This window comes from Oryctolagus cuniculus, chromosome 1 (assembly GCF_964237555.1).
Source record: "Oryctolagus cuniculus chromosome 1, mOryCun1.1, whole genome shotgun sequence".
Taxonomy (NCBI): domain Eukaryota; kingdom Metazoa; phylum Chordata; class Mammalia; order Lagomorpha; family Leporidae; genus Oryctolagus; species Oryctolagus cuniculus.
Genome location: NC_091432.1, coordinates 235,691,217 through 235,709,690, shown reverse-complemented (window position 1 = coordinate 235,709,690; position 18,474 = coordinate 235,691,217). Strand labels below are relative to the sequence as shown.

Genomic DNA, 18,474 nt, shown 5'->3' with positions numbered 1-18,474 from the left:
GGCTCTGGTTCCAGCCAAGTTGCCCGGTTGGGAGCAGGGCGACACCGCAGGGCCTCACAGGACGCTTGTCCTGATGTCGTGGGCTGGTCAGTGTCGGAGGGACTCCACGGCACATCGCGGATGGCCAGGGCCTGCTCGGAGCACTGTGCCAGGAGGGCTGCAGACATGGCCTCTGGTCTGCAGGATCGATTGGCGATGCCTGCCCTGGGCGATGCAGCCCATGTGCCATCTCCACGGCCTGGGAACCCGAGAGAAGGGGTGCAGCGGGGACTGGGTGACGACTGGAACCCTGGTCTCCGGCGTTTTGTGCTGGCTTCTGCCTCTGCCGGTTCGTCGTGATCTCAGATGAGTTCCTGGCGGAGAGCACAGTGCCCCGCCCCACCTGCCTCCCCCAGTCTCCCTGCCCGGCTCCCAGGGTGTCCAGGTTTCCTGGCTGGGTCCTTGGCTCCCCTCCCTGGGGGTGTGGGAGCTGGGCCTTGGCCCTGTCGACCTCAGCCCAACAGGGGGCTCCATCACTGCGTGCTGGCGGGCGGCCTGGCCAGTGCAGCCGATTGCAATGGGGGAGGGGATGGTGGGAGGGGCGGGGGGCACTCGGGCTGGCCCACGCCAGCTGTGCTGGAGACGAGGGGGAATAAACTCAGCCCCCCATGTCGGGCAGCCGTGGAGACGTGGGGGGGGGAGGGTGTCGGGGGAGGACCAGGGTCACTCTCTTCTCTCCCCTCCTGGGCTCCGTGTCCTGGGGGGCGGGGTCCCGAGGCCTCCCCAGCCCTGCCCTGGACGGTGTCCTGGTCACAGTGTTGATGTCCTTGGGGCTTCTGCTGGGCCACCTGTGGGAGGGGCTCACCCGTGCCTCCAGGTCTGTTCCCTGCACGTGGCTGGCGACCCCTGGATGTGATCCAAGCCGGGGGCACCTGCCAGTCAGACTCCTGGCAGGGAAGTGAGGGTGGGGCATCCCCGAGGACCCCAGCCCTGGGCGGCTGCTCCCCAGGGACCCTGCCCGGTCGGCGGCCACAGAGACGCTCGGGCCCCTTCCTGCTGGTGGGTCCTGTGAGGGCAGTGGCTGGGTTTGGGTTCAGGCTCAGGCCCAGGCCCAGGGCCACCCCTGCCATGAAACCTTGGTGAAGTCAGCGGCCTCCTAGGCCCCGCCTCCTCCTGCAGGGGGTGCGTGGAGGCGGGGACACACGCAGGGGAATCGTAGAGGGCGTCCAAGGGACTCGGGGAGGGGGGTGGGTGGCTGTTCGGGCTCACTCTTCTCTCTTCTCCCCTTCCTGCATCGGGAGGGGTGGGGGAGAGGGATCCATCCATCTGATCAACATCTACTACCCATACACCTGTCAATCTACCCACCTATACCTGTCTGCCACCCACCCACCCATACACCTGTCAATCATCCACCCACCATACACCTGTCAATCACCCACATATACCTGTCCACCACACACCCACCCATACACCTGTCAATCATCCACCCACAATACACCTGTCAATCACCCACCCACCCATACACCTGTCAATCATCCACCCACCTATACCTGTCTACCACACACCCACCCACCCATACACCTGTCAATCCACCCACCTATACCTGTCCATCACCCACCCACCCATACACCTGTCAATCATCCACCCACCTATACCTGTCCACCACCCACCCACCCACCCATACACCTGTCAATCATCCACCCACCATACACCTGTCAATCATCCACCCACCCATACACCTGCCCATCATCTATCCAACCATTCACCCACTCATCCATCAACTTAGTGTCCACCCACCCATCCTCCCACATCCTCCATCCACTCCTCCTACAGCCCCCCAGCTATCTCCCACCCCACACCCCTGTCCACCGCCCCGCCTGCGTGTCCACCCGCCGGTAGAGCAGACAGGGGCCTCCAAGGCCGAGGCGCAGGGGCCAGGCCGCCCCCAGAACCTTGGCCTCCCCCGCGCTTGCACCTGAGGGTGTGATCAGACCCTGAGAGCAGGGAGGTGTCTGGATTTGGGGGGCTGCGTTTCAGATCACGCTGAAAGCTCGGGCCAGGTGCAGGCAAGAGGACCGGGCTGGCTCTGAGACCACGCCGGGGCGTGCCCATCCGTTCCCTTTGCTGCCGGTGGCGCTGCGCTTGGCTCCGCCCTTCTCTGGGGACAGCCGAGCCTCCTCCCTGCTTCCAGGGGTCCCAGTGAGTGCGTGTCTTGGTTTTGCTGCTCAGCTGTCTTGGGGCCTGAGGTCTGAGGTCCGGCTCGAGGCATCTTCCTGCCCCCTCCCCTCCCTGCGCGCTGCCCTGCGGGGAAGCGGCCGAGGTCTCTGCCCCGCGGTGAAGCTTGCGGTGGGCCATGACCATCTCCCGACAGCTGCCCCTCGCGGGCTGCACCAGGGTTTTCCTCCCCGCGCTCCCCGCGTGTGGAAAGGAGACAGGATGAGGGCCTGCGCGGGGGGAGCGGCTCCGGGCCTGGCTCTGCAGGTGCCGCTGCGCTGCCGCTGCCCGCGGGTTTTCTGTGCAGCGTGTCCAGTGTCTGCCGTCCGGCTGCCGAGCTGCGTGTCCGGGACAGCTGACGGGGCAGGCCTGCGGCTCGGGCTGGGGCCGTGCTGGCCCCGCTCGCCCGTCCCCAGTGCCGCTGGCGTCGGGGCCAGAAGGCTCTCTCGAGCGTCCATCCTTGGTGAGAGGTTCCGGTGTTGCCAGCCCTGCTGTGCCCAGGCAGGGGCATCGGGCAGGTTGCCTGGGCCGTTTCAGCCCCAGTCCTTGGTCCCAGCTCTGGGGAAGGCGAGGGGTGTGTACCGTCGTGGCTCCCACAGGGGTGTGGCCGACCCTGCAGGGGGTTCCTGGTGGGTGGAGCATGCATGGGGGGGTGGGATCTTCGGGGACCCTGGCTCTCGGTGGCGGCTTTGTCACCTGTCAGGTAAAGCTGAGGTTGAGCAGTTGGGTGGTTGGGGGGACGTCGTGAGACGCGTATGGGCCCCCTCAGTGTCTGCCCCTGTGCACCCTGGGACCTCCGCGGCCACAGAGCCTGGCGGCGTGGGCACGCTGGGGTCAGGCCGACCACTTCCTGAGGGGTCGCCGGGTGACCTGGGCCACTGCCCTCCACGCCAGTTCTCAGTGTGTGCACCTGTTCCGCGGAGGCCGCACACAGGAAGTGACGTCATCTGGTGCTGACCCGACCGCTCGGCATAGGTGAGCCACCGCGAGTGGTGGCTCGTGTTCCGCCTGGGTGCTCATCCACCCCGTCCTCTCCACCCCCGCCCACCCACTCCCCCACCCGAGCAACACTGGCCAAGTGACCCCCGTGTGCCGGGCGCGTGGACAGCGGGGTCGGAAGGCCGCGTGCTCGTTCGTTTCCTGTAGGTCCCGTGCCTGCTCACCTTCCCGGGAGCCTGCGCCGTGCTGGCCTCCTGGTGGCTGGAGCTTGAATGGAGGGGGAGGGGCGCTCTGTGGCGGCCACGGCAGGGGGCGGGGCTTGAGCTCCTCTTTCAACCCCTGGCCGAGGCCCAGACTCGGCCTCTTGGTTCGCTGACAGCAGGGTTCACCTGGGGCTTGCAGAGAGGGGGTGCGGCTTCTGAGCCCAGCCGGCGCTTCTGGGCCAGAGACATCCAACCTGTGCTGTTCTCGTGAGCTCTCCACCAGCAGCTTTGTGTCCAGACACCTGCTGCGTGGGCGCTGTGCGTGGCGGTCGGGAGTCGCCCACGGGCTATGCCTGGCTGCGTGGGCGCTGTGCGTGGCGGCCGGGGAGTCGCCCACGGGCTGTGCCTGGCTGTGTGGGCGCTGTGCGTGGCGGCCGGGGAGTCGCCCGCGGGCTGTGCCTGGCTGCGTGGGCGCTGAGCGTGGTGGCCAGGGAGTCGCCCGAGGGCTATGCCTGGCTGCGTGGGCGCTGTGCGTGGCGGCTGGGGAGTCGCTCATGGGCTGTGCCTGGCTGCGTGGGCGCTGTGCATGGCGGCCCGGGAGTCACCCACAGGCTGCACGGTGCAGGCCCGGGGCTGCCTCTCACCCTTCCTGGACGTGCTGGCCCCTGGGAAGGGGCTGGGCGGTGCTGTGCGCCCGTGGATTTGCAGCCGGCGCCCAGGCCCGCACAGCCCCCGCGGCCGTCCTGGGCCCTTCCCACCACCGTCCGCCTCTGCCGGTCACAGCGGCGCCCAGGCTGCCGACTGGGGAAGAGAAGGGGAGCCGGCTCTGCCTGCCGGCCGGGAGGCTGGGGCCGGGGCTCGGTCAGTTCCACCGAGACACGGGAGCCCTGGGCAAGGCAGACTCCCGGCCCCAGAGCCGCTGCGAAGAATCTTCCAGCTGCCTGTGCGGACACCCGTGGCCTGCTGGTGTGTGGGGCCCGGGGGCCCGGGGGTCCCAGCAGCCCCGGCTGGGTGGGGCCGGAGCCAGGTCGGGGCCCACTGTGCAGACTGGCTTCAGCTCCGCGGTGGACTCGGTGCGCAGGGCCGCACACGGGATTCCGTGTAGGACTGGTCCTCTGGGGGGCTCAGCTCCCCAGCTCCCCCCACCCCCGCTCCTTTTCTGAGGGGCTGGGCTGTCTGTGGGGGAGGGAGGGAGGCAGGGCCTGGTCTTCCTTCACTAACTGGGAGTGGGGATAAAAGCTGTGAAATGTCACGCTGTGACATTTGCGTTGTGGGAGGAGCCAGCAGTCTGTCCCTGAAGGGGGCTCCAGCCAGGGGCTCCCCGGGGAGCTGCCGTGCCCTGTGCTCCTCACTGCTCCGGAGGGTAGCTCTCGTGTGACCCACGGCCATCCCAGGGTCCCCTGTCTGCTCCCAGCCACACTCGCCTGGGCCTGGCCATTGCAGTGGGGCCCCCACGTGGGCCCCCAGCTCTTCCCTCCCTGCACAGTGCCAGCAAGAAAGCTCACAGCCTAGGAGGACAGAGGGTGGGGCCCCTGGCACAGCTGGCCTGAGCCGCAGCTGGGCTCCTGCTGGCTGGCGGCGTGACCGCAGGTGAGGAGCCACCCGTCCACTGCTGCAGACCCGGCTTCACGCAGGAAGAGGCTGGCTCTGTCCCTGGGGCCGTGGTGCCACAGCACGGAACAGGGCTCGCAGCTCGGCCAGCAGTGGGCTCTGTCCCCTGCGTCCTCCCTGGGCGCTGGCCCCTCCCCGCTCTCCGCGGAGGAGTCTGTGCCGTGTCCGGCTCGCCGAGGCGCAGTGCCGCAGTTGATTGGCAATGTCTGCCTCGGGCGGCTCGTGTGGCCCGCGGTGGCCGAGCCCGTGGTGCCTCCCGCGTGCGGCCTTCTAACTGCTGCTTCCATTTCTGCCCCCTCTGTGTTCAGAGCTGTTGGCCTGCGCCGCGGCTCACTAGGCTAATCTTCTGCCTGCAGCGCCGGCACACCGGGTTCTAGTCCCGGTCGGGGCGCTGGATTCTGTCCCGGTTGCCCCTCTTCCAGGCCAGCTCTCTGCTGTGGCCCGGGAGGGCAGTGGAGGATGGCCCAAGTGCTTGGGCCCTGCACCCCATGGGAGACCAGGAGAAGCACCTGGCTCCTGCCTTCGGATCAGCGCAGCACCAGCTGTAGTGGCCATTTGGGGGGTGAACCAATGGAAGAAAGACCTCTCTCTCTGTCTCACTCACAGTCTAACTCTGCCTGTCAAATAAAAAAATATTCAGAGCTGTTAAAAGCCGAGAGTCAGAGCGAAAGCCCAGTGGCGGCTCGTGTCAGATCCCCCTCCACTCAGGGTGTGGCCCTGGGGTTGCTGGCTGGGCAGGCGCAGCAAAACACTGTGGTTCCACGGTCACAGCCTCCCGGGGCCCAGCCCCGAGCCGCACCACCCCCAGGGAGGGCGCACACGCGGCCCACCCAGCCGAGAACGAGCAGAGCTGCCTAGGAGGACGTCTGAGGACCGAGCCGCGGCTGGGGGCCGGTGCCAGAGCCCTGTGGCAGGTCTGTCTGCTGCGCCTCTGCCCCGGGACCGCCGGCTCCTGGCGGAGGTGCCCGTGGATTTGGTAATCCTTCTTACCACCGGCAGACGTGTGCACGTGAACTTGCTGCACACGCATGAACCCACACGCGTGTGCTGTGCCCTGTTAGTGCTGCGGCTCGCCTCTGCCCGCTCCAGGTGCCGTGTCTGACCCTGGGTGACCCTGGGTGTCCCCGTCTGTCCCTCCGAGTGTCTTGCGAGCGGCTCCCTGATCTGGGTGTTACACTCTGTGTTCCGGGGTCAGCTGCCTCAGTTTCCCCCAATCGTCTGTGGAGTGGCTGCGTCGGGGCTGCTGGGGCTGGGAGAACGGCTGGGGTGCTGCGCGTTATCACACGGAAGCTTCCGGAGCAGCAGTGTGGGCCGACGTGAAGCAGCCCTGGGCGGGGGAGGGGATGCAGCCCAGGGAGGGGCGCCTGCCGAGGCCGGGGGTGCGTGAGCCAAGACCCCTGCGGCCCTGTGCGTGGGCAGGTGTGAGCCCAGAAGTGCCTGGCCGGCAGTCTTGGCATCTACAGGTGTGCGTGCGTGTGTGTGTGTGTGAATGAGTGCACAGGTGTGTGCGGGTCAGCAGCCACCATGGCCCTCGTGAGTGCCAGGCTCTCTCTCATCTCCCCAGGTCTTCTCAGCCGTGTGTGCGTGTGCGCATGCGTGTCCCGTGCAGCGACAGGCTCCCCCAGGTCATCTCGGCCGTGTGTGCGTGTGCACATGCGTGCCCCGTGCAGCGACAGGCTCCCCCAGGTCTTCTCGGCCGTGTGTGCGTGTGCGCATGCGTGTCCCGTGCAGTGACAGGCTCCCCCAGGTCGTCTCGGCCGTGTGTGCGTGTGCACATGCGTGTCCCGTGCAGCGACAGGCTCCCCCAGGTCGTCTCAGCCGTGTGTGCGTGTGCACATGCGTGTCCCGTGCAGTGACAGGCTCTCTCTTGTCTCCCCAGGTCATCTCAGCCGTGTGTGCGTGTGCGCATGCGTGTCCCATGCAGTGACAGGCTCTCTCTTGTCTCCCCAGGTCGTCTCAGCCGTGTGTGCGTGTGCGCATGCGTGTCCCGTGCAGTGACAGGCTCTCTCTTGTCTCCCCAGGTCGTCTCGGCCGTGTGTGTGTGTGCACATGCGTGCCCCGTGCAGTGACAGGCTTTCTCTTGTCTCCCCAGGTCATCTCGGCCGTGTGTGCGTGTGCGCATGCGTGTCCCGTGCAGTGACAGGCTCTCTCTTGTCTCCCCAGGTCATCTCGGCCGTGTGTGCGTGTGCGCATGCGTGTCCCGTGCAGTGACAGGCTCTCTCTTGTCTCCTCAGGTCATCTCGGCCGTGTCGCGACTCTCCCTGCACAGCATCGCACAGAACAAGGGGATCAGGTGAGCCCCCCGTGGCCCCCGCGTGCTCTGTCCCCGCCCCCGTGTGCTCTGTCCCCGCCCCCGCGTGCTCTGTCCCCGCCCCCGTGTGCTCTGTCCCCGCCCCCGCGTGCTCTGTCCCCGCGTGCTCTGTCCCCGCGGCCCCCGTGTGCTCTGTCCCCGCGCCCCCGTGTGCTCTGTCCCCGCCCCCGCGTGCTCTGTCCCCGCGTGCTCTGTCCCCGCGGTCCCCGTGTGCTCTGTCCCCGCGCCCCCGTGTGCTCTGTCCCCGCCCCCGTGTGCTCTGTCCCCGCCCCCGCGTGCTCTGTCCCCGCGCCCCCGTGTGCTCTGTCCCCGCCCCCGTGTGCTCTGTCCCCGCCCCCGTGTGCTCTGTCCCCGCGCCCCCGTGTGCTCTGTCCCCGCCCCCGTGTGCTCTGTCCCCGCCCCCGTGTGCTCTGTCCCCGCGGCCCCGTGTGCTCTGTCCCCGCCCCCGTGTGCTCTGTCCCCGCCCCCGTGTGCTCTGTCCCCGTCCCCGTGTGCTCTGTCCCCGCGGCCCCCGTGTGCTCTGTCCCCGCGGCCCCCGCGTGCTCTGTCCCCGCGGCCCCATGTGCTCTGTCCCCGTGGTCCCCACGTGCTCTGTCCCCGCCCCCGTGTGCTCTGTCCCCGCCCCCGCGTGCTCTGTCCCCGCGCCCCCGTGTGCTCTGTCCCCGTGGTCCCCACGTGCTCTGTCCCCGCCCCCGTGTGCTCTGTCCCCGCCCCCGTGTGCTCTGTCCCCGCCCCCGTGTGCTCTGTCCCCGCTCCCGTGTGCTCTGTCCCCGCCCCCGCGTGCTCTGTCCCCGCCCCCGTGTGCTCTGTCCCCGCCCCCGTGTGCTCTGTCCCCGCCCCCGTGTGCTCTGTCCCCGCGGCCCCGTGTGCTCTGTCCCCGTGGTCCCTACGTGCTCTGTCCCCGCCCCCGTGTGCTCTGTCCCCGCCCCCGCGTGCTCTGTCCCCGCGGCCCCATGTGCTCTGTCCCCGCGGCCCCCGTGTGCTCTGTCCCCGCCCCCGTGTGCGGCCGAGAGCCTGGTGGAGGAGGCGGCCTCGCGAGCGTGTCCCCGGCAGCTGCGAGATCTCTTTAGATTTCAGTAATAAGACCGACAAGTCAGTCCTTCACGGCTCGTCCCCCTCCTGAACTCGCCGTCCACAGGGCAGGACCAGGCCTGGTGTCGGCGTTGGTGGTGATGGGGTCGTGGCGTGGTGGACTCCGGGGCCGTGGTCCCAGGAGAAGCCACGCCCAGGGTCTCTTGGTGCTGCGTTGGTTTCTGCCTCGGTGTGAGGTTCCCAGCCTCATCTCGGGGACCCCGTGGGCCCTGGGGTCGGGCCTTGCGGATGGGGGCGCATGGGCCTCAGGAGAGGGGCGGGAAGCACAGGTGGGACCCAGGTGGGTGCCGAGCCCCGGGTGGGCGGGTCGTGGCTGGGAGCTGTGTCATAGTGGGCTCCAGAGACTGGGGGTGATGGCAGGGTCCCCGAGAGGGGAGGGGAGGAGACCCTGCCTGGTGTGTGGGTGCCCCTGCTGCAGGGTGAGGCTGGCCGTGCCGTGGGGCGGGGGCTCCCAGGACGCTGCGCTGGCGCGTTTGTGGAGCGCGGAGGCCCTGGTGGGAGCCGTGAGCTGGGGGGGAGGGCAGGGGCGGGGTCGCTGTGCCCGCCCGGGGTTTCCACTACCACCAGGGTCTCAGGGCCTTAGAGGTGCCACTGAGTGGGCGGTGTCTGGCGTCAGACGTGGAACAGACCTTTCTTTGAAAGCAGACTTGAGATGAAGTGGAAACAGGAACGATGACAGCGTGTTCCTGGGCGCAGGGAGTGGCCGTCGGGCCGGGCAGCGGGGGCAGCGGTCAGGGGACGCCCGCCTCTCGGGAGGGGAGCCGGGGTTGGTCCCAGCTCCGCGTCCGACCCCAGCTTCCTGCTGCCGCGGTGACACTCAGGTAGCTGGGCCCCTGCCGCCCACCCGGGAGACGCAGCCGGAGCTCCTGGCTCGGCCTGGCCGTTGCAGGTGTTTTGAGGATGAATCGGCCTCGTTCTAGGTCTCAGGTGAATAGAAAGGGAGGGAGGGAGGAAGCATAAAGGCAGCCCAGAGCCCTGGCCCGCACCCAGAGAACCTTCTAGAACACAGCTGACGCCTCGGAGGCCCTCCCAGCGACCCCCTAGCACCAGGGGCTGGTTGCCAGCTGTGTGTCCTCTGTACCAAGTGTGCTGTAAAGTGCAGATTCCTTTTTTAAAAAATCAATTTATTGGCCAGCGCCGTGGCTCAATGGGCTAATCCTCCGCCTAGCGGCGCCGGCACACCGGGTTCTAGTCCCGGTTGGGGCGCTGGATTCTGTCCCGGTTGCCCCTCTTCCAGGCCAGCTCTCTGCTGTGGCCAGGGAGTGCAGTGGAGGATGGCCCAAGTGCTTGGGCCCTGCACCCCATGGGAGACCAGGAAAAGCACCTGGCTCCTGGCTCCTGCCATCGGATCAGCGCGGTGCGCCGGCCGCAGCGTGCCGGCCGCGGCAGCCATTGGAGGGTGAACCAATGGCAAAGGAAGACCTTTCTCTCTGTCTCTCTCTCTCTCTCACTATCCACTCTGCCTGTCAAAAAAAAAATCAATTTATTCTAAAGGCAGAGTCCTATAAGAGCGGTCTTCCACCCGCTGGTTCACTGTCCAGGTGGCCACAACGGCCGGAGCTGGGCCAGGCTGAAGCCAGGAGCCGGGAGCTTCCTCCAGGTCTCCCATGCAGGTGCAGGGCCCCAAGGACTTGGGCCATCTTCTGCTGCTTTCCCAGGCCATAGCAGAGAGCGGGATTGGAAGAGGAGCAGCCGGGACTCAAACCGGCAGCCATGTGGGATGCCGGCCCTGCAGGCGGTGGCTTTACCCACTGCGCCACAGCGCTGGCTCCTTGAAGACTTCAGAAAGTGTGTGGTTCCTGGATACAGAGCCAGGGATCTGGAGCTCTGCCCGGATTCCGAGGACCCTCCGTAGTGCACAGGCCCTCTGTGTTCTCTGCGGTGCTGTGGGCGTCCCTCTGACCTGTTCCAGCCCGTCCTGGGTCTGGATGCATTTCCATGGAGACAGGATTCGAGCCACAGAGGTCAGCCGTCCACGTGCCCTTGCACAAAATACCCATCTGGGCCACCTGCCCAGGTGGGTCTGCCGGGGCAGCTCCGCAGAGAGCCTTCCCCTCGGGCCTGGCGTCAGCCGTGTGGCGCGCGGGGGCGGGGGTGACAGGGCTGGGGGCATCTGCTGGGTCATTCCTTGATGTGCCTCACCGGCCATCAAGGCTGTGCTCCGGCCTCCTGCTGCCGGGCTGCTCCTGCTCCCGACTGTGGGCAGCTGGCTGGCTCGTGGGTGGGCGCTTTGTGGAGTCGCCGCCGGCTCTGGCTGATGCCGGCTCCCACACCTGGGCCCTGCTTGCCTGGCCGGAGTGCAGAGAGCGCCGCCCCCCCCGGCCCCCGGCTTCCCTGGTCCGCACGGCCGCTGTGTGGGAGCGCAGAGAGCCCCCCCGGCCCCCGGCTTCCCTGGTCCGCACGGCCGCTGTGTGGGAGCGCAGAGAGCCCCCAGCCCTGGCCCCTGGCTTCCCTGGTCCGCACGGCCGCTGTGTGGGAGCGCAGAGAGCCCCCCCGGCCCCCGGCTTCCCTGGTCCGCACAGCCGCTGTGTGGGAGCGCAGAGAGCCCCCCCGGCCCCCGGCTTCCCTGGTCCGCACGGCTGCTGTGTGGGAGTGCAGAGAGCCCCCCCGGCCCCCGGCTTCCCTGGTCCGCACGGCCGCTGTGTGGGAGCGCAGAGAGCGCCCCCCCCGCCCCCGGCTTCCCTGGTCCGCACGGCTGCTGTGTGCAGGCGCAGCCTCTGCATTTCCCTGGTCTCTTCCCGGGACTCTGCGCTTAGGCAGAACCACTGTGCGTGCAGTGCATGTGTGCACGTGTGTGTGCGTGTACGTGGTGCCCGTGTGTCTGTAACCTGAGAGCCCCTGCGTGATGGGCGTGTTCTTGTGCATCTGCACGTTGGCAGCTGAGCCCAGGATGTCCCGGATCCCCAGGGCCTTGCTTGCAGGTTCCGGAGGGCCGCTGCTCCTCCCGGTAGAGACGCGGCGTGGGCGAGGAGGGAGCCGCCGGCAGCCAGGCCTGGTCATTTTGGTTTTTTTGGGTATAAGAAGGCAGGAGCCACGGAGGCTGCCAAGGCTGGTGATAGGGCTGTCCCTGGGCGGGGACGGCCTTCAGGCCGAGTCAAGGACCCCAGTGAGATGGGCCTGTTTGGCTGGTTCCCGCCTGCACTGGCCTAACAGGTGTCATCCGACAGCGCCTGCCACACACCTGGGGGAGCAGCTGCTGGCAGGCGGGGCTCAGAGTGGGAGGGGCCATGAATGTGGGGGCCGGAGGGGCTGCTACCCTGAAGCTCTCCTGTCCCCGGGGCACTGGGAGGGACCCCAGCCACAGGGGAGGGCTTCGAGCCCACCCCCACGGCAAGCCCGCACGGCCTCCCCCGGCTGCCTGAGTGGTCCAGAAGAGTGGGAATCCCAGCCCTGCCACCTGCTGCCGAGACCTGGGGCACGTGTGTCTCTGCGGCGGTGCCGGCACCCTGCGCGGGGCTTCCTAAGGACTGAGGAACACACCGGGGACGCGCTGGCCCTGCCCCATGGACGGACGTCCAGCCCAGCTGCCCTGTCACCCTGCTGCTGGGCAGAATGTCTGGGGAGTGCTGCCGTGTCCTCTCTGCCACGGCCCCTTGGCACCGTGGTGCAGTCACGTGGCCCGGGCAGGGCCAGGCAGGAGGAATGGGGATGGCAGCCACAGGACGGGCGTGGCCAGCCAGCTGGCCCTCCACGGTGAGCAGGGGCTGCCTGTCGTTTTTTCTTTTAAAGATGTATTTATTTATTTGAAAGTCAGAGTTACACAGGGAGAGAAAGAGAGGCAGAGAGAGAGAGAGAGGGAGAGAGAGGGAGAGGGCTTCCATCCGCTGGTTCACTCCCCAAGTGGCCACAATGGCTGGAGCTGCGCTGATCCGAAGCCAGGAGCCAGGAGCTTCTTCCGGGTCTCCCACGTGGGCGCAGGGGCCCAAGGACTTGGGCATCTTCCACTGCTTTCCCAGGTCACGGCAGGGAGCTGGATGGGAAGTGGAGCAGCCGGGACTCAAACCAGCGCCCATAGGGGATGCCAGCACTGCAGGCGGTGGCTTTATCTGCTACGCCACGGCACCAGGACCGATGCCTGTCAGCTTTTAAAGAGTTGAAAATGCAGCTGAATGTCCGTTGTTGCTGTCCGAGGTTGTCACAGGCGTTGTCAGGAGCTCGCCTGGGCTGCAGGGTCGTCCACAGACACCCGCCCGGCTCGGCTGGTGGCTTTTTAGGAGTCTTCGCTCCCTCTCTCCCCAACTCCGACCTGCCCGTCATCTGCATCTGTCCAGTTCCCTGTCCGTCCGTCTACCTGCCACGTGTATACACACATCCACCCTTCCACTGACCCATTTATCCATCCGTCTACCCGTCATCCATCCATCCATCCATCGTCCACAAATCCACCTGTCATCCACCATCACTGACCCATCTATCCAGTCAGTTGTCCATGGATCCGTCCACCTGTCACCCACCCACCCATCAGCAACCTTTCATCCATCCATTATCTTTTTTTTTTTTTTTTTTTGACAGAGTGGACAGTGAGAGAGAGAGACAGAAAGGTCTTCCTTTGCTGTTGGTTCACCCTTCAATGGCCGCCACGGCTGGTGCGCTGCGGCCGGCACATTGTGCCGATCCGAAGCCAGGAGCCAGGTGCTTCTCCTGGTCTCCCATGGGGTGCAGGGCCTAAGCACTTGGGCCATCCTCCACTGCACTCCCTGGCCACAGCAGAGAGCTGGCCTGGAAGAGGGGCAACCGGGACAGAATCCGGCGCCCCGACCGGGACTAGAACCCGGTGTGCCGGCACCGCAAGGCGGAGGATTAGCCTAGTGAGCCACGGTGCTGGCCTCATTTGTCCATTATCGAACCATCCATCCACCCATCATCCACCTGTCATCCATCATCCATTCGTCCTCCTTTGGCTGCTCTGCACGACCGTGGGGGCCTGGCCTGGTGCGCTACTCCGTCATTAGGGTCATGACCCCCGTGGTCCCGCAGTGGAAGGTCAGCACCCATTAGCAGGCACGCAGGGGTCTTATGAGGGGTGGGGCGGGTGAATGAGCGGGACTTGCTTCCCGTGGGTTCCGTGGAGACGCTGAGTCAGCTTCCTTTGCACGGGCCTCACTCTCCTCCCGGCAGGCTGGGGTGCCCCCCTCACCGGGTCACAAGCACCCAGGAGACAGCATCCGCGATGTTCTCAGTGTAGGGCTCGGCGCGCAGTAGGTCCAGGAGAGGGGGAGCTGCCCCTTTGTGCCTCAGTCTCCCCTCTTGCAAAGGGGAGGTCTTCCAGCTCCCCCGGAAGGCTGTGGGGGCAGAAGGCGGCCGTGCACGTGGCAGGGGGCCGGGAAGGCGACTGCTGATGCCAGTTAGGGCGGCTGGAGCCGATCCCCGGAGGAGCTCGGCGATCTCCGGAAGCCCCCGGGCGGCCCCCGGGCTGCGACTGTGCAGGGAGGCGGCGGGAGGAGATGTCAGCGGGAAGCGTTGTGCAGGGAGGCGGCGGGAGGAGATGTCGGCGGGAAGCGTGCGGCCGAGCTCGCCTGTCCACTCCGGTTTGCAGCTCAGAGCGTCACAGCAGCGCCCCGGGCTGCCTCCCGGCCGCTCGCTCTCCCGCCTCACCACGGGGGAGATGTCACAGGTGCGCCGGGGAGGGCAGAGCGGCCGGCTGGCCCTGCCGACAGGTGTCACTTGTGTCAGGATGAGGGCACGGGCAGTCGGGCGGAAACCCCGCAGGCCCGAGCGTCCTCCCAGCCAGAGCGAGCGCTCCAGGCGACGAGACGGAAAACGAGGCGCCCGGCGGCCGGTCCTGTGTCGCCGTGGGAGGGGCCACGCTCGCTGCAAGGAGCCCCCCCACACACAGATGGGGGGAGCTGCCGCCCTGCGAGGTCTCGGGCCGGCCTCCGCGGGCTCCTTTGTCCCCCACTTCTTCACTCACACATTCCCTCCTCTTCCCTCTTCCTCCCCTCCTCCTGGTGCTGCGAGGCCCGGGGCCAGGTGTGGGGACACCGTGGAACCCAGTCCTTGGGCTCCCAGGGGACCCTGCTGGCCCTGTGGGAGATGGACACTGTCCCTGGACCCGTGCGGGTAAAGACACCGCAGAGCAGGTGGCGTGGAGGGGCACGGAGCCAGGCTGCACACCCGCGGCCCGGCCCGGCCTGGGTGCGGAGAGCTGGGCCCGGCCCGGCCCGGGTGCGGAGAGCTGGGCTCGGCCTGGCCCGGGTGCGGAGAGCTGGGCTCGGCCTGGCTCCGTGGTCATTGCTGTGTGATTTTTAGCAGTGTCTTGGCCCTGAGCCGGTTTCCCGTCCCAAAGAGAGGCCCGCACAGCCCGGCAGAGTGTGTGCCCTGGGCCACGGTCAGAGAGGGCCGCCCCGGGGGCCCAAGGCCTGAGCACCCTGGCTCCCAGGGGCAGCTGAGTGGCGCCCCCAGAAGAGAGGCCCCTGGAAGCCAGGAGTGGGCAGAGGTCGCTAAGGTAGGGAGCGCGAGGTGGGGACAGCCTGGACATCCGGGGCCTAACTCCAACGCCAAGGTCCTCAAGAGAGACATGGGAGAGGACGGGGTGGGGGTGTGCTGGCAGTCAGAGACCCGAGCCGTGTAGCCGCGAGAGCACCGGGGCCGCCAGCCGCCTCCGGGGCCTCCCCCGGGCACTCTGAGGGTGTGGCCCTGCTGTGGCCGTGCGCCCCCCTGGGATGTGGGCTTTCCCGAGCAGTGAGCTCCAGGTCAGGGGTGAGGGGTCCCTCGGCTCTGTGCCCAGCTCCTAGCCTGCCTGGGTGGCAGAAAGCTCTGGGGCCCAGGTCTTTGCCCCACATGGCCAAGCAAAGCCACCCTGCCTGCTGTGTGATGGGGCCTGTGCCCATTGTACAGATGAGTAAGCCGAGGCTGGGGCTTGGGTCACCTGGCAGGGTCGCAGCTCGAAGGCTGTGTGGCCAGGTCCCTTCCCCAGGGCTGCGACTCGGGACGCAGTGGGACTTTGCTGTCCATGTCCTCGCCTCTTCCTGCGAGAAGCCCTCCCCACTTCTCTGACTTTGCTCTCCCCTGGAGGAAGGGGGTGGAGGCAGTGGGGTCTCAGGGTGGGTAGAGCCGGAGCCCGGACAGCTCGTGGGCAGACGCCAGCTCCCTGAGGTGGGCACCTGCCCTGTGCTGGGGCGCAGGAGTCCCCTGGGGAGGCAGGGCCGGCCCTTCCTGCCCCTGAGCTGCCACGTGGCCTGCACCGTGGAGCATCAGGTGCGACTGAGCGATGCAGAGGAGACCAGCCCCCCCTGCCAGGGCCAGAGAGCCACGTGCTGCCCCCGAGTGAGCAGAGGCCAGGCAGGGCTGGCGCGGCCCGCGGCCCCTCCCACGGGCTCAGCGTCCAGCGGCGGGCCGGGTCTGCACGTCCCTCCGAGGTCCCACAGCGAGATGAGGTGATGGTAACTGCCCCTCCCCCCCAGGCCAGACATCGGAACCTACCTGGGAGGGAGGTTGCTATGTTTGGGGGGGGGGTTCCCTCCTTTGTCTTGAAAACCACAGCTGGCTAGCGAGCTCCTCCGAGTCTTCCAGAAAGCAGACCCCAAACTGCCCTCCACACTGCCGAGGCCCGAGGGGGCTGGCGTGGCCCGAACTCTCCGCCCATGGCCCTGGGACCTCTGGGTTCCTGCCCCAGGCACTGTGGGCACAGCTCACGTGTGGGACACTCCCCAGCGGCCACAGATCGGGGCAGAGGCTCACAGGAGTCCGCGGGCCCGGGACGACAGCCTGGCCGTGGGTCTCGGAGCCAGGCGGCGCTGCCCCTGCCCCCGGGGGCTGACGGGGGTCTTGGGAACAGCGGCAGGGGAGGCCGGCCGGGTGCAGGTGCCGTCGGCCCCCCAGCAGGCAGGAGAGTGAGGGGCTCCCTGAAGGGGCTGTTGCCTCGTCTTTCTCTGGGGTTCAGGCTCCGGCACCCCTCGGGGTGCCCTGTTTCCAGGTTGTCACTTCCTGACCGCTGCCCCTGCCCCAGCCTCCATCATGATTGTCCTGCCCAGGCCGGTGGGGGAGGCGGCCCGGGGCTGGGGCTGCTCTAGGAGAGGGTGGGGTCGTCACGCGGGGCAGGGCTCGCTCTCCTGGGGCGCAGTGGGGAGCCGGGCACGAGGAATGCGTCCTCGGGGAGGCGCAGCTGGGGTAACACGGCCCGGGCTCCCCCTCTGCGAGGCCGCCCTGCGGGTGTGCCAGGCGGGGCACGGAGCCAGCTCTGACGGCGACCACAAGGTCACGGCTGGAAGTGGCCCCCGGACCGCACTCCCTGTGCCCGTGTCAGGTCGGGGAGGGACACGGGCACCTCGGATTGCTTGTCAGCCCCCCTTGAACATGCCTGCTCGGAGCGGAGTCGGGAGGGAGTGGCGGGAGAGGATCTGACGGCCGCCCGACCCTCTGTCCACCCCTCTGTCCCTTCTGCCCCTGCCCACCCACTCATCTGTCCACCCACCCATTGTCCACTCACTCATCTGTCCACCCACCCGCTCAACATTTGTGCATAACTCAGAGCCAACCATTCTCCACCCACCCACCCACCCATTTACCTACTCAGCCACTCACCCTCCCGTCTTCTCGCCCATCCATCTGTCTGTCCATCCGTCCATCCACCCCCCACCCACCCACTGTCTTGCTAGTGCCATGCTGGAGGGGGCGGGAGAGGGGTGCAAGTTCCGTGTGAGGGGTGGGGCTTCCCTTGAGCCTAGGAGGTGCTAAGGCTGGGGGGGGGGGCAGGGGCCTGAAGGCAGAGGGGGCGGGGCATGTGCAGGGGGCAGGCAGGAGGGCCCTGGGGGAGTGGAGTGGACAGGCCCAAGCCTGACCAGCCTCCCCCAGCCCTGCCTTCCTGCCCCCTCACACCAGCACCCTGCAGGGTCTCCGGGCGCCTCCCTCCTGCTGCCCCCAGGCCGGCGTAGCCCGTCTGGCCGTGGGTGACACTTGGTGCTTGAGGCTGACGATTCCTGCTTTGTCTCCGTGGGTCAGGGCAGGTGATGGGGTCCAGCTGAGACCCCGAAAGGGACACGGGGAAGGGAAGTAGAAGGGAATTGCCTTTTCAAATAAAATAAAATAAAATAAAAAGGGCAGAGATTTGTGAAACTGCTGTCTGGGTGTTATTTTGGTGGCACGAGTTAGGAACAGGAATGGGGAGTGGGGCCCTAGTGAGGCATCGGAGGTGAAGTGTCTTGGTGTGTAGGAAAAGCCTAGGTGGGATGAGGAAGGTTCTAGAAGCAGATCTAGAAGGTCCGGGCTGACCTGGCTCCAAACCCTCCCTCCCGGCCAGGCCAGGTGGGTCTCGCTGGAGTGTAGGATGTCCATGATGGGGGTGCTGCGGTTGATTAGTGATGTCTGCCTGGGCGCAGGAAGGGTGGGAGGAGGTGCTCGATGGGGGGGTCTCCGAGGACTTGGCAGGTGGAGTCCCCGGCTGGCCGTTGTCCACCTGCTGATGTGGCCACTGCTTCCACAGACCCCCAGCTACACCCCGTGGTGGGGTTTGGACAGGGCCACGTCCTGGAGAGTGGAGGACATTTTCTGCCTCTACCCCCCAACCCCGTGTTCTGCACCTGGGGGGCTCAGTGCTTTGTGTGTTGAATGTACCACGTGCTGTGTAGTGCAGCGCTGTGTTGTTTTTTTTTTAAGTTGATTTATAGGAGATAAATTTTATATGCATAAGAGTTCCATGTATACTTTATGTGATTAGGAATAATCTTATCATGGAAGCAACCTCATCACCACTGACATTTCGGAGAAAGCAGAGACGGTGATGTCCGCCTGAGCAGGTGGCCGGGGACCCCCGAGGGCCTGGAGTGGGCTTTCCTGCCGGAAGTGGGGAAGGCCGCCTTGGGTCTGCAGCGCATCCCAGCCTGGCCCGAGCCTTCCCTGGACGCGTGTGGTCACTGTGGGCGCTCCAGGTCCTTCGGCCATCGGGGTCAGCCGAGGAGCCGGATTGTGGCTTCAGACCCTGCCCCCGTCAGCCACGTGGGACCTGCCTCGGGCTCTGGGTTATCACGGGAGGAAGTGGAGTCCTGGAGGGGTCTCCAGGCTGTGAGACAGTGGGGACCATCCCTGCCCGTGGCCTCAGCTCCGTCGCTGACCCTGGGACACACACCTCGGCTGGGGGACGCCGCTGTCACGGTGATGGGCGGACAGAAGGGGGAGGGAGAGAGA

The 18,474-nt window shown here is 67.0% G+C and overlaps 1 protein-coding gene across 11 annotated transcripts in view; it reads left to right on the top strand.

The window, feature by feature from the left end:
• VAV2 (vav guanine nucleotide exchange factor 2) overlaps window positions 1–18,474 on the top strand; it is a 122,753-nt gene that overhangs the window by 55,933 nt on the left and 48,346 nt on the right. For all 11 annotated transcript variants that reach the window (XM_070058783.1, XM_070058771.1, XM_070058774.1 and 8 more), the window contains exon 3: window positions 7,184–7,242. In XM_070058783.1, coding sequence (XP_069914884.1) covers window positions 7,184–7,242 — 59 coding nt within the window. The remainder of the gene's footprint in view (window positions 1–7,183; window positions 7,243–18,474) is intronic.